The 15,142-nt window shown below is 40.1% G+C and overlaps 1 protein-coding gene across 1 annotated transcript in view; it reads left to right on the top strand.

Moving 5' to 3' along the window:
• The window catches only part of LOC124553686 (phosphatidylinositol phosphatase PTPRQ-like), a 418,566-nt gene that overhangs the window by 277,173 nt on the left and 126,251 nt on the right, over positions 1–15,142 (top strand). Inside the window, exon 13 of the mRNA XM_047127584.1 lies at positions 9,898–10,019. Within this exon, the coding sequence (XP_046983540.1) occupies positions 9,898–10,019 (122 nt within the window). The remainder of the gene's footprint in view (positions 1–9,897; positions 10,020–15,142) is intronic.

The raw sequence follows: 15,142 nt of genomic DNA, 5'->3' as shown, positions 1-15,142 counted from the left end.
GTAGAAAAGACATAAGGCCCGCTTTTGAGTGCTCTGTAGGGAGCCCAGGCTACTGAGGAGACCTCTCCCCCTGTCCTAAGTGCCAATGAAAATCCCCACACAATTCACTTCCTGCTTTTCTTAAATGTTTGTAGCAACATTGAAGAACTATGTAAACGGCAGACAAAACTGAACGTCTGAAACTACAAAAATCATACATAAAGTCTACATCTACATCTACATGGATACCCCGCAAATGACATTTAAGTGCCTGGCAGAGGATTCATCGAACCTTCTTCACAATTCTCTACTATCTCGTATAGCGCGCGGAAAGAATGAACACATATATCTTTCCGTACGAGCTCTGATCTTCCTTATTTTATCGTGATGATCGTTCCGCCCTATGTAGGTCGGTGTCAACAAAATATTTTCGCATTGGGAGGGGAAAATTGGAGCTTGGAGTTTCGTGAGAAGATTCCATCTTTTAATGATTTCTACCCCATATCCTGTATCATTTCTGTGACACTCTCTCTCATATTTCGCGATAATACAAAACGTGCTGCCTTTCTTTGAACTTTTTCGATGTACTCCATAAGTCTTATCTGGTAAGTATCCTACACCGCGCCGTAGTATTCTAAAAGAGGACGGACAAGGGTAGTACAGGCAGTCTCCTTAGTACGTCTGTTACATTTTCTCAGTGTCCTGCCAATAAAACGCAGCCTTTGGTTAGCCTTCCCCAAAACATTTTATTTGTGTTCTTTCCAATTTAAGTTGTTCGTAATTGTAATACCTAAGTCTTTAGTTGAATTTACGGCTTTTGGATTAGACTGATTTATCGCGTAACCGAAGTTTTAGCACTCATGTGGATGACCTCATACTTTTCGTTATTTAGGGTCAACTGCCACTTTTCGCACCATTCAGATATTTCTTTCTAAATCGTCTTGCAGTTTGTTTTGATCTTCTGATGACTTTATTAGTCGATAAACGATAGCGTCACCTCCAAACAACCGAAGACGGCTGCTCAGATTGTCTCCCAAATCGTTTATGTAGATAAGGAACAGCAAAGAGACTATAACACTACCTTGGGGAACGCCTAAAATCACTTCTGTTTCACTCGATGATTTTCCGTCAGTTACTACGAACTGTGACCTGTGACAGGAAATCGGAAATCCAGTCACATAACTGAGACGATATTCGATAAGCCCGCAATGTTACTACGAGCCACTTGTGTGGTAGAGTGTCAAAAGCCTTCTGGAAATCCAGTAATACGGAATCGATCTGAAATCCCTTGTCTTTAGCACTTAGCACTTCATGTGAATAAAGAGCTAGTTGTGTTTCACATGAACGATGTTTTCTAAACCCATGTTGACTGTGTGTCAATAGACCGTATTCTTCGAGGTAATTCATAATGTTCGAAGACAATATATGTTCAAAAATCCTGCTGCATATCGACGTTAACGATATGGGCCTGTAATTTAGTGGATTACTCCTACTACCTTTCATGAATATTGGTGTGACCTGTGCAACTTTCCAGTCCTTGGGTACGGATCTTTCGTCGAGTGAACGGTTGTATATCACTGTTAAGTATGGAGCTAATGCATCAGCATACTCCAAAGGGAATCTAATTGGTGTACAGTCTGGACCAGAAGACTTGCTTTTATTGATTCTTTTATTAAGTTTCGAATCAATATCTATATTCCCGTATCTTACAGCTCTACAAACTAGACAAGCAACGTAGTTCAAAAATATTTTCGAAATACCAATATTTTACAAATTCATACTCTTTTTGAAAACTGTTAAATCTGTTTACGAAAACATCTTTTACTGAAACAAAACTTACTTCCTAACAACAAACTTTTGCATAGGTGAGTTAAAAGCATCACTTTTAAACTGAATTTCCCACATAAAGTTTGGATGACGTTTAGTCCATTATTACTTAACGTTGTTTCTCTTTTCTGAAATTCCCTGGGACCTGAAATAGGGATTTATTTGCTCTTCGTCCAGCGTCAGTTTTTTCGCCCTTCCAAAATATTTCACAATCTTTCGAATTTGATCTGTAGCAGTTGAAATAATTTTGTTATGCCATCTAATGGGTAACGTGCCACCGAAATCCATTATGGTCTGCTCTGGTTACTATTTATTACTAACATAAAACAAATACGTTGCCCACTAAAGCAAAAAATTAATTAAATTTTATCCACTGGTGACTGAACCTCTGTCCAGTGTACAAAATATTTTGCAACTCCATTTACTTTTGTCTGCCAATGCCCTTGCCACAGTGGTAACGCCGGTTGCCGTCAGATCACCGAAGTTAAGCGCTGTCGGGCTGGGCTAGCACTTGGATGGGTGACCTCCCCGTCTGTCGAGCGTTGTTTGCAAGCAGGGTACACTCAGCACTTGCGAGGCAGAATGAGGAGCTACTTGACTGAGAAGTGGCGCCTCCAGTCTCCGAAATTGACATACGGCCGGGAGAGCGGTGTGCTGACCACATGCCCCTCCATATCCCCATCTGGTGACGCCTATGGGCTCAGGATGACACGGTGGCCGGTCGGTACCGTTGGGCCTTCATGGCCAGTATGGGAGCAGTTTCGTTTTCTATTTACTTTTGTCTACCAAAATACTCATTGTGAAACCATTCTTAAATTATTTCTAAGTATCACATTGTTCAATAGCAGTAATTTCCCAAGTTCCTGCTTCCCCTAAAATTTTAAGTAATAAAACCTATCTTTTCTATCAATAAATAATGTAGCAACGAAAACAATCAATTTTTGACAATGTAACGCAACTGGATATCTAAAAAAATCTACTTACCACGCTACAGCAGAACACACACACCTAAAAGAAGGTCATAATTAGGCAAGCTTTTGGAACCAGTGGCTCCTTCTTCAGGCAGAAGGGTTGAAAGGGAAAGAAGAGGGGTCTGAAAACAATTTCAAAAAAATTTTCTATTAACACTACCAGAAGGATAAAATTAAAAAAAGAACTGTCTAATTGTTATATAAGCGACTTCAGATGACTCAGTTGCAAAATTACATTCACCATCATCAGAGATTATTCAGCTGTTCTTCTCTATGTCAGACAATCTACAATCATGCTCATACAAACTACCCTCTATATTATTAACTGCATGAGACAGCTGATGTAGGATAGCTTCTATTTCATTCAGTCATACACACACACATTCTTTTCAAACTGTACTTATTTACCTTTTCGTAGCGATTACACTATAGTAACCTTTTTCATTACTTTTTACACATAACCATTTAATGTATGTGACCTTCATTTTCTTTCTCGAGCTATTCAGTTAATTCCCTCTCTTAATTCGATTTTTACATCCTCTTCGGACCTTTCACATTTGGTCTCAACATGAAAAATCCTTTCCTCAGATTTCTTACCAAACTTATGTAAATGTATCCCAAAATTTGCTTTAACTTAGACTCCTGGAATTCAATATGTCCATTAACTTCATATTTGAAACTACTGAGGCACTAGGTAAACAACTTATATTACTGTATCGCTGATCATTTTTCTGACTGCTGTTACTGGCTTGTTGCTCAGTTTTGTGACTGATATTACCAGACTGTTGATCAATCTAATTGTTCTTTCCTCTAGCCAAATTACTTATTTTACTATATTGTTCATTTATTGCGATTATTAGTTTCAAAAACATTTCCTGAGCACTCTCAGGTTTATATTCCTCATGTGTCGAACTGTATGGCATCTTTATGGTCTTTGAACAGAGTCGTGAGGCTTCTCCCAGTTTTTCCTGTATGCTAAGAGGGGCAACTTTAGAAACTGAGCTATACAAGATCTATAAGATCTATAACATCACCTATGCTACAGGACTTCCCCCATTGCGTCCAACTCTGGGATGCTATTCCAATTCAGGAGAGCCCTGGCAATAGTGATTATGTAAGGGGGAAAAGAAACTGAAGATATGGAGTTGGTGTTGGGTAGGGCAAACCATCTGAGTAATTCGTGCAGCAATGTTGACCACAGTGTTGTGGTGGTGTAAAGGTTAGCGTGTCTGCCTAGAAGACCTGGGTTCACGTCCTGACTGTCGCAAAAATTTTAATTCATTTCTCCTGCTTCCACCATTATCGTAGATAAAGCTGAGACTTTAATGTCTCAGGGAGAATTTAATTATAAGATCTGTAAGACATAATTAAAATTGGCATCAAGGACAAATCACAAAATATATGCGATTTTAGTGAAGTTCAGGACAAAGAACATCTTCTACAATGTTGTAACCGTTCGACATACGTAACCCTTGATGGACTGCGTCTAGGAAATAATGATGCACTTAACATGGACAATACTAGGCTGAAAAACTGCAAAAGTAATTTTCCAGTCTCTAAAAAGTAAAAGGTGCATGTGCCAGTGTGTAAATAGCTATTCACAATTTTTTAAAATGTAGCCTACACAGATAAGATCGCTACAAAATGTGTCTCAGATACATTTAGTGACAACCGGTGCCATTCTACTGATCAGGTGTGCACAAACACAAACAAGTGCAAATCAGAATCGTTCCATACTGGCTAAAATGATCACCTTTAACAGTGACCTGCTAAATTTACACACCCTGTCTGACCTGCAGGGGAAAATATGATCGACAGAACGAGTTGTTCCTTTCAGTTCTCAAAATCATGAATGGAATGTGTATGTGCTACTGAAACATACCTGAACTGCTTTGATGTCAATGATGAGATTCTACAGTTATGATTTTGGACACATAAACAACAAAAACTAATGAAAGACTATATTTCTTCGAGTTTTCAAGTAGACCTGAAAATTAATTGGTGTAATACTGACATGTAACCAAAAATTTGAGAAGAAAATTTTAAAAATTAAAACCGTCATATAGTCATTTGATGACATTTACCTACGGAATTTGAAAATAATTACTCAAAGTGCAGAAAAAAGCCACACCCTTAAATTGACCTGGAGTGGTTCAGGCAAATACTGTTTTAAGAAATGATACTGTGATACGTCGGAAATGAAAAATTTATAGTCAATTTGTGTATCCAATTTTGAGCTAAGACAGTGAAGCAAAGAAATTTAATTCAAAACGATTAAGGAAACTTAGTACACCACAGCAGCAATTGCCCTGTGTGTTGGATGTTAGTAGAAGAGTGAAGAAAATAAGCAAGTGAATAAGAAAACTTACTGAAGGAGTAGATAGGATTGTGATGATTGTGCATATAAATTGAAATGGAGCTGAACATGACACATAGTAGCTAAATGAGTACTAAACAGATCAACGAAGGTCTTTGCTGGATTCCAAGACTCAAGAAAATAGAGAAAATATCCTAATGGAAGAAGGATAGATAAGAGAAAACACACAGGTCCAGCAAGCACGCATATGAATATAAACTCTATTTCTTGGAGAAGTCTTGGGGAGGCCTGTATCCGTCATTGGACACGAAATGCTTAATATGATGATGATGATGATGATGAAGTCAGTCCTGAGTTCCATCATAAGACAGGAAAAATGGGACCAAACAACTATGTTTTGAACTAATTCTGTAAATCAATAACAATGTGGAAAGATGTGCAGGCTTGTAGAATTGAGAGTAGGTGACAGAAATATTGTATTATTGTAGCAATGAAATATAGGTCACTGATATTGGAAGAGTTGCCTGCGATTTCAGTTCGTATTATATTACAGCTACTGGTAAATTAGTGCAGCAGAGATTTTGTAACCCATCAAACACAATATCACAAGTACATTCAGGTACAAATGTTAACAATTTATCCTTATATTTCAGACTAGTGCGAACAAATAAACTCTGACATATCATATCACTGATAATGAAACATCAAGTTAATTTTGATCACTTACAGGGTAAACCCCTATGGTGTTTCTAACAAATAGCATGTGTATGAGTTGTAGCCTAATGTTGTACCCTCAATGGAATTCTCACATATACAAATGATTAAAAGGGGACTGCTATTGGTAATCTACGCCTACAGATTTGCGTAAAATGAAGCTTGGTATTTTGGTTTTACTTTGCTTCATTTTAGCAATCAAACCAATTACTGCTATTGGGATGCTACTAGAATGAATCACAACTTGGATACCATAAATGATTTATTGTCAAGAAATATATAGAGTACAAAAATTCTGTAAATATGGTAGATCCCACCCTAAATGTGATTTCTAGATTGGCGGAACATATTTTTCACTTTCCTGGGACCATGTCCCGCTTTATTAGATGGACACGAAGTTGCCTGTTACTGATTAGCGGTGAGAAACGGAAGACGTGCACCTTGACAGACACTTTCGGAAAAAGCTCAGTTGACAAGCAAGTAGAACTCAATCCATTTACTGTGAGTGTTTCCCTAACAGCCTAACTCAGGAGCTGATGATGATGTCGCTGTTTGGTTTGTGGGGCGCTCAACTGCACGGGCATCAGCGCCTGTACGAAGTACAAATTTTTATAAAGCCCAATCTAGCGACTGTCACGAATGATGATGATGATGATGATGATGATGATGATGATGAAATGATGAGTACAACACAGACACCCAGACCCCGGGCAGAGAAAATCCACAACCCAGCTGGGAATCGAGCCTGGGACCCCATAATCCAGAGGCAGCAATGCTCGCCACTGGACCACTAACTGCGGATGCAATTCAGGAGCGTGTGTCACATACTGAAGCACCAACGGCATTTACACTGCAGCAACGATTTGCTCATTTAGCTGCGGTGCAGATGAGGTACATGGCGTACATGTAATTCTCTGCCTGGACAGTGGATGCTATACGCTGCCCACAAACGTCCAAGGATCAAATTTCGTCAGTGCAAGACATAACACAACTCAAGATCTCTGTTTTCTCACCAGCGCGAAACAGAAATCCGACCCAAGCATTCTTTCGTAAAGATGCATTTCAATGTGTGTCAGACTTCGCAGAAAGGTAAAGATTCATCACTCTACTAAAATGAATAACAACTCTGTTCACAAAGGAACGTCTTCACACCTCCAAGCAGAACGTCTCAAAATGTAGTCCCGAGGTTCTCCGCTGTAGCTCTTACCTGTGAAGATTATAGGTTGATCCCCAGAGGGAAGTATCTTCGATCAGTCTCCACAGGAAAGTGAGTTCACGCCATATGCCCTCTCTCTCTGGGAACTTGGCGTCTATACCTGCGCTCAGACGACGAATCCCAGCGGCCGTTACAGAAACATTGCCACAACAAGGGCATGAATCTGCTAATCAATCGCCTGTAGCTCATACTCCATTCAAAAGATCTTCTGGAATTTGGTGCTTTTTGATGGGAAGTGTGCCTCGTCACTTGCCATGAGAAGATACTTCCCATATCAGCTGATGACTGTTGCCTGTGACCCTACACATTCCTTCCCATAAAAAGTATGTGTTTTCGTATTGTTCCGACCCCAACGCTTTCACCGGGTACAATATTCTGAAATTATTTTTCGGATCACCAGACGGCAACCTTCCACCTGCACCGTCCACCGTACAGGATTTCTGTTGCGTCAGCGTTGTAAACTGCCACCTCCCTAATTTCCCCCGTCCCCTCAGGGTAGTAAATATCTGGCTCTGCACAACACCACTACTCCCCACCCAGCCCTTCTGTAGCCAACAGCAGCTTCTAAGGAACGCATTGTGCACGTCGACCTTTCTGTTAGCACCCAACTCTAATTAACTCCCAGACAAGCAGTACTCCAGTAATTCATCGTATGTGGTGGTAGCTAGCATCAGTGAACGACATGATCAATAACCCGATTGTTCGTGGTAAACAGTGCTGTAATGAACAGAAGACACAAAGAAACTGGTACACCTGCCTAATATCATGTAGGACCTCCACGATCACGCAAAAGTGCTGCAACACAACGTGCCCTAGGACTGCGAAGTAGTGCTGGTGGGAACAGACACCATGAATCCTGCAGGGCTGTCCATAAATCCGTAGACGTACGAGGAGGTGGAGATCTCTACTGAACAGCACGTTGCGAGGCATCCCCGATACGCTCAATAATGTTCATATCTGGGAAAGTGTTTAAACTCAGAAGTGCGTTCCTGGAGCCACAATGTAGCAATATTGGACGTGTGGGGTGTGGCATTGTCAAACTGGAATTGCCCAAATCCGTCGGAATGCACAATGGACACAAATGGATGCAGGAGATCAGCCAGGATGCTTACGTATGTGTCAACTGTCAGAGTCGTGTCTAGACGTGTCAGGGGTCCCATATCAGTCCAACTGCACTCGCCATCAAACACTACAGACCCTCCACCAGCTTGAACTGCCCCCCCCCCCCCCTGACATGCAGGGTCCATGGATTCATGAGGTGGCCTCCATACCCATACACGCCCATCCACTCAAAACAATTTGAAACGATACTCGTCCCACCAGGCAACATGTATCCAGTCACCAAAAATCCAACTTCAGTGTTGACAGGCCCAGACGGGGCGTAAAGCTCTGTGTCGTGCAGTCATCAAGGGTACACGAGTGGGCCTTCAGCTCTGAAAGCCCATATCAATGATCTTTCGTTGAATGGTTCGCAGGCTGACACTTGTTGATGGCCCAGTACTGAAATTTGCAGCAATCTGCGGAAGAGTCACACTTCTGTCACGTTGAATGATTCTCATTATTCATCGTTGGTGACGTTCTCACCTGATCTTTTTCCGGACACAGCGATGTCGGAGATTTGATGTTTTACCGTATTCCTGATATTCACAGTACACTCATCAAATTGTCGTACGGGAAAATTGCCACATCATCGCTACCTCGGAGATCCTGTGTCCCATCACTCGTGCGCCGACTATGACGTGACGTTCAAGCTCACTAAAATCTTGATATCTTGCCATTGTAGTGACAGTAGCCGATCTAACAACCGCGCCAGACACTTGTTCTCTTATATAGGCGTTGCCGACCACATCCCCACATATTATCTGTTACAAGTCCTTGTATTCGAATATGCATGCCTATACCAGTTTCTTTGGTGCTTCAGTGTATGTGACCATAAGTATACTGAATAAAGAAATAATAATGCTGAGAATTGAAGTTCGCAAAAGGCAAAGCATAAGGTGATAGCTACAGCCACCTCATGGAAAAAGGCGTCGATCATGTAAGAAAAAATCCATAAAGTACTTACATATGCATATATAACTGTTGCCTAACTACATGTTTTTAAAAGAAATCTGTTTACAACTTTCTATAAAATTGCTTCCACTTACACATAATGCATGCACTTATGTAAATTACATACACAAGTTTATCAGTATCATGTGAGCACAGATTGTAATTTAAATTGTGATTACCAATAAATTATATACTTTCAGATTTTTTTATGAACACATAAAAACATTATATGCAGTTCCTTGTTTAAAATATGTGTACTGAAAAAGATTTGTCTCAGCTAATAAAGTAATAAATATCAGATCATGTTCAGTGGGATGTCTAGATAATTAATGCCTCACAACGTTCTTTGGTTATGTAGTAATATCCCAGAAAACGTTACTATACGTATATTACAAGTTTTTGAGATTGAGTGATGTCTATAATACATATTATGTTGTGTGTGTGACGTTTCCAAATGAGTTGTTGTTGTTGTTCTTCCATTTTTTGTACTGAACTGTGGACCTAATCGTAGTAGAAACTTAAATGACAGTAAAAACCTGAAGGGTAAACCTATAACTGTATCAGATATCAAGCAACACATAACAAACACATATGCGATTGGAAATGCTCGTAAAATATTTTTGTGTGAAATATAATTTCGTGTGTTGAGATTATAATGTATGATTGGCTAATAATGAATCATTTGTTTTTTATAATGATAACAGAGAGTGCATACAGTTATCAACAAGAAAAGGTTCATAATCAACAAATCGTTATATATACTTTCTGACCTTTCTCTTTTCTTCTTACTGGATTGCTTTATAAGGATTATTCTGTTCCAGCCCCAGGAAGTGTGAGAGCTGTGAATGTACTGCCTTTGGTGTCTGGCAGACAGTTGAATGTTACATGGCAGCCTCCGCTGAATTCACAAGACGAGACACTACGATACAAAGTCACATATCAGGTATCTAAAAAAACTACCAGTTATTTGATATAACACGAATGAAAATAATGACTGAAAAATAATTATGGCTAGGGTTACACACTACCATTCACCAAATTAATATCACAATCATCTAATAGAAGGGGACATTAAACTTTTGTAATGCTGTTCTTTACTCTTATTAAATGGTCACTTTGCCAACAGAGATCTATTCGTGCATTTGTCGCTACCTCAATAAAATATTTGTGACTTTCCTTTCTTCTGTTGTTAAAGAGAGGAATATAACTCGTTTCGTAATGTTTTGTGCCCCCTCCTGATCGACTGGTCATCCTGAGAAAATTTTCCACTTGAACTCTAACAGAAAACAAATAAAATTTTATTCATGGAGAAATGTGCAATAAATGTGACTGCTTGGTTAGAGTTACGTATTTGATTAGGAGGCTGTGAAATAACGGTAGGCGTGAGGTGCTGACGGATTTAAAACAGTGGAGACAGGCCATGTATCATGCTTGAGTGACTCAGTTGGTAGACTTCCCCATGAAAGGCTAAAGTTCTGGGCTTTGAGTATGGTCTGGCACACAGTTTTAAACTGTCAGGAAGTTTCAAATCAGTGCACATTCCACAGAAGAGTGAAAATTCATTCTGTATACTAAAGCGTTGATTTGTGATACAAATAAATTATAAGAAACTCGATTCAGAGGTGCTTCATTAGAGGCTTTCTATGGTGCACAATGGTATGATGTAGTTCTAAAAAGTATTTAATATGTGTTGAATATAACATTTAATTTGTTTTGTGTCACACAAACATTACTTAAAAGCTGTGTTCAGACTGTGAATGCAGACATTTCGGTTTTAAAAACTGAAGACAAAATTAGTATCGTAACAATATGAGGTTGCAAATGAAAGATGGTATTTATTAAAAAAACCTAACAAATGTAAGACAGCAATAGTAATTAAAAGTGATATAGATAGTTAGTATATCCAAAGGCCACACCACATGTTGGATGCAAACTGAAGGGATATGTCTCTTTTTTTTTTTTTGGTCATCAGTCTACTGACAGATTTGATGCGGGCCGCCACGAATTCTTTTCCTTTGCTAACCTCTTCATCTCAGAGTAGCACTTACAGCCTTCTTCAGACCAGTGTTTTCCACATACTCCTTTCCTCTCCGATTCTGCGTAGAACCTTATCAGTCCACCTAATTTACAACATTCGTCTATAGCGCCACATCCCAAATGCTTCGATTCTCTTCTGTTCCGGTTTTCCCACAGTCCATGTTTCACTATCATACAATGCTGTACTCCAGACGTACATCCTCAGAAATTTCTTCCTCAAATTAAGGCCGGTATTTGATACTAGTAGACTTCTCTTGGCCAGAAATGCCTTTTTTGCCACAGCGAGTCTGCTTTTGATGTCCTCCTTGCTCCGTCCGTCATTGGTTATTTTACTGCCTAGGTAGCAGAATTCCTTAACTTCATTGACTTCGTGACCATCAATCCTGATGTTAAGTTTCTTGCTGTTCTCATCTCTACTACTTCTCATTACCTTCCTCTTTCTGTGATTTACTCTCGAACCATACTGTGTACTCATTAGACTGTTCATTCCGTTCAGCAGATTATTTAATTCTTCTTCACTTTCACTCAGGATAGCAATGTCATCAGCGAATCGTATCATTGATATCCTTTCACCTTGTGTTTTAATTCCACTCCTGAACCTTTCTTTTATTTCCATCATTGCTCCCTCGATGTACAGATTGAAGAGTAGGGGCGAAAGGCTGCAGCCTTGTCTTACACCCTTCTTAATATGAGCACTTCGTTCTTGATCGTCCACTCTTATTATTCCCTCTTGGTTGTTGTACATATTGTATATGACCCGTCTCCCCCTATAGCTTACCCCTACTTTTTTCAGAATCTCGAACAGCTTGCACCATTTTATATTGTCGAACGCTTTTTCCAGGTCGACGAATCCTATGAAAAGTCTTGATTTTTCTTTAGCCTTGCTTCCATTATTAGCCGTAACGTCAGAATTGCCTCTCTCGTCCCTTTACTTTTCCTAAAGCCAAACTGATCGCCACCTAGCGCATTCTCAATTTTCTTTTCCATTCTTCTGTATATTATTCTTGTAAGCAGCTTCGATGCATGAGCTGTTAAGCTGGTTGTACGATAATTCTCGTACTTGTCAGCTCTTGCCGTCTTCGGAATTGTGTGGATGATGCTTTTCCGAAAGTCAGATGGTATGTCGCCAGACTCATATATTCTACACACCAACGTGAATAGTCGTTTTGTTGCCACTTCCCCTAATGATTATAGAAATTCTGATGGAATGTTATCTATCCCTTCTGCCATATTTCATCGTAAGTCCTCCAAAGCTCTCTTAAATTCCGATTCTAATACTGGATCCCCTATCTCTTCTAAATCGACTCCTGTTTCTTCTTCTATCACATCAGACAAATCTTCATCCTCATAGAGGCTTTCAATGTATTCTTTCCACCTATCTGCTCTGTCCTCTGCATTTGACAGTGGAATTCCCGTTGCACTCTTAATGTTAGCACCGTTGCTTTTAATGTCACCAAAGGTTGTTTTGACTTTCCTGTATGCTGAGTCTGTCCTTCCGACAATCATATCTTTTTCGATGTCTTCACATTTTTCCTGCAGCCATTTCGTCTTAGCTTCCCTGCACTTCCTATTTATTTCATTCCTCAGCGACTTGTATTTCTGTAATCCTGATTTTCCCGGAACATGTTTGTACTTCCTCCTTTCATCAATCAACTTAAGTATTTCTTCTGTTACCCATGGTTTCAACGCAGCTACCTTCTTTGTACCTACGTTTTCCTTCCAAACTTCTGTGATGGCCCTTTTTAGAGATGTCCATTCCTCTTCAACTGTACTGCCTACTGCGCTATTCCTTATTGCTGTATCTATAGCGTTAGAGAACTTCAAACGTATCTCGTCATTCCTTAGTACTTCCGTATCCCACTTCTTTGCGTATTGATTCTTCGTGACTAATGTCGTGAACTTCAGCCTACTCTTCATCACTAGTATATTGTGATCTGAGTCTATAGCTGCTCCTGGGTACGCCTTACAATCCAGTATCTGATTTCGGAATCTCTGTCTGACCATGACGTAATGTAATTGAAATCTTCCCGTGTCTCCTGGCCTTTTCCAAGTATACCTCCTCCTCTTGTGATTCTTGAACAGGATATTCGCTACTACTAGCTGAAACGTGTTACAGAACTCAATTAGTCTTTCTCCTCTTTCATTCCTTGACCCAAGCCCATACTCTCCTGTAACCTTTTCTTCTACTCCTTCCCCTACAACTGCATTCCAGTCGCCCATGAATATTAGATTTTAGTCCCCCTTTACATACTGCATTACCCTTTCTACATCCTCATACACTTTCTCTGTCTGTTCATCTTCAGCTTGCGACGTCGGCATGTATACCTGAACTATCGTTGTCGGTGTTGGTCTGCTGTCAGTTCGGATTAGAACAACCCGGTCACTGAACTGTTCACAGTAACACACCCTCTGCCCTACCTTCCTATTCATAACGAATCCTACACCTGTTATACCAGTTTCTTCTGCTGTTGATATTACCCAATACTCATCTGACCAGAAATCCTTTTCTTCCTTCCACTTCACTGACCCCTACTATATCTAGATTGAGCCTTTGCATTTCCCTTTTCAGATTTTCTAGTTTCCCTACCACGTTCTAGCTTCTGACATTCCAGGCCCCGACTCGTAGAACATTATCCTTTCGTTGATTATTCAATCTTTTTCTCATGGTAACCTCCCCCTTGGCAGTCCCCTCCCGGACATCCGAATGGGGGACTATTCCGGAATCTTTTGCCAATGGAGAGATCATCATGATACTTCCTCAATTACAGGCCACATGTCCTGTGGATACACGTTACATGTCTTTAATGCAGTAGTTTCCATTGCCTTGTGCATCCTCATGTCGTTGATCATTGCTGATTCTACCGCCTTTAGGGGCAATTTCCCACCCCTAGGACAAGAGAGTGCCTTGAACCTCTATCCACTCCTCCGCCCTCTTTGACAAGGCCGTTGGCAGAATGAGGCTGACTTCTTATGCCGGAAGTCTTCGGCCGCCAATACCGATTATTTATCAAAATTTAGGCAGTGACAGGGATCGAACCTGGGACAGAAGACGTTTTGATTATGAATCAAAGACGCTACCCCTACACCACGGGTCACTGATTCTGTTAATGCCTGGAATTATTATGTATTTATGAGACACAGCAAGCCTGAAATCAAAGAATGCTCACACTATGAAGCTTCTAGATAAACGGGGAGTTACTGACATTAAGACGAACATGTATATGCCTCAGCCTTAAGGATGACATCATTTTTCTGAATTTTTTAGATGATGATGCATTCTAGAATCGTATCGGACCTTAGCAACAATAATATGACTATGTGAATCACATACTATCCTAGATAAATGGATGTTTCATAGGCTTAATGTAGTCCGGTGATGGCAAAGAAAGTGTTTCTGAAGAAATTTGTTATTATCGAGTATATATTTAAGTGTCAGGAAGTCTCTTCTGAAAGTATTTGTGTGAAATGTAGCCATGCATGGAAGTGAAACATGGACGATAAACAGTTTAGACTAGAAGAGAATAGAAGCTTCCAAATTGTGGTGCTACAGAAGAATGATGAAGATCAGATGGGTAGATCACATAACTAATGAGGAGTTACTGAATAGAATTCGGGAGAAGAGAAATTCGTGGCACAACTTGACTAGGAGAAGGGGTCGGTTGGTAGGACATATTCTGAGGCACAAAGGGATCAGCAGTTTGATACTGGAGTGAAGCATGGAGGGTAAAAATCGTACAGGAGGACCGAGAGATGAATACACTAAGTAAATTCAGAAGGATGCAGGTGGCAGTAGGTACTGGGAGATGGAGAAGCTTGCACATGATAGAGCAGCATGGAAAGATGCATCAGACCAATATTTGGTCTGAAGAGCACTACAACAGCAACATAGGCTTAATGATATAGCCAGCCAATGCTAATGTCATATCTAACAAAGACAAAGCAGAAGTTTGTACTTAGTAATTCAACCAATACAATTTGGGGACATATTTCTGACTAGGTAGAAATCACGTATGAGGTTCCCCAAGGTTC

This window comes from Schistocerca americana, chromosome 11 (assembly GCF_021461395.2).
Source record: "Schistocerca americana isolate TAMUIC-IGC-003095 chromosome 11, iqSchAmer2.1, whole genome shotgun sequence".
Lineage (NCBI taxonomy): Eukaryota > Metazoa > Arthropoda > Insecta > Orthoptera > Acrididae > Schistocerca > Schistocerca americana.
Note: the sequence above shows the minus strand (reverse complement) of the source record. Positions and strands in the feature narration are given on the sequence as shown.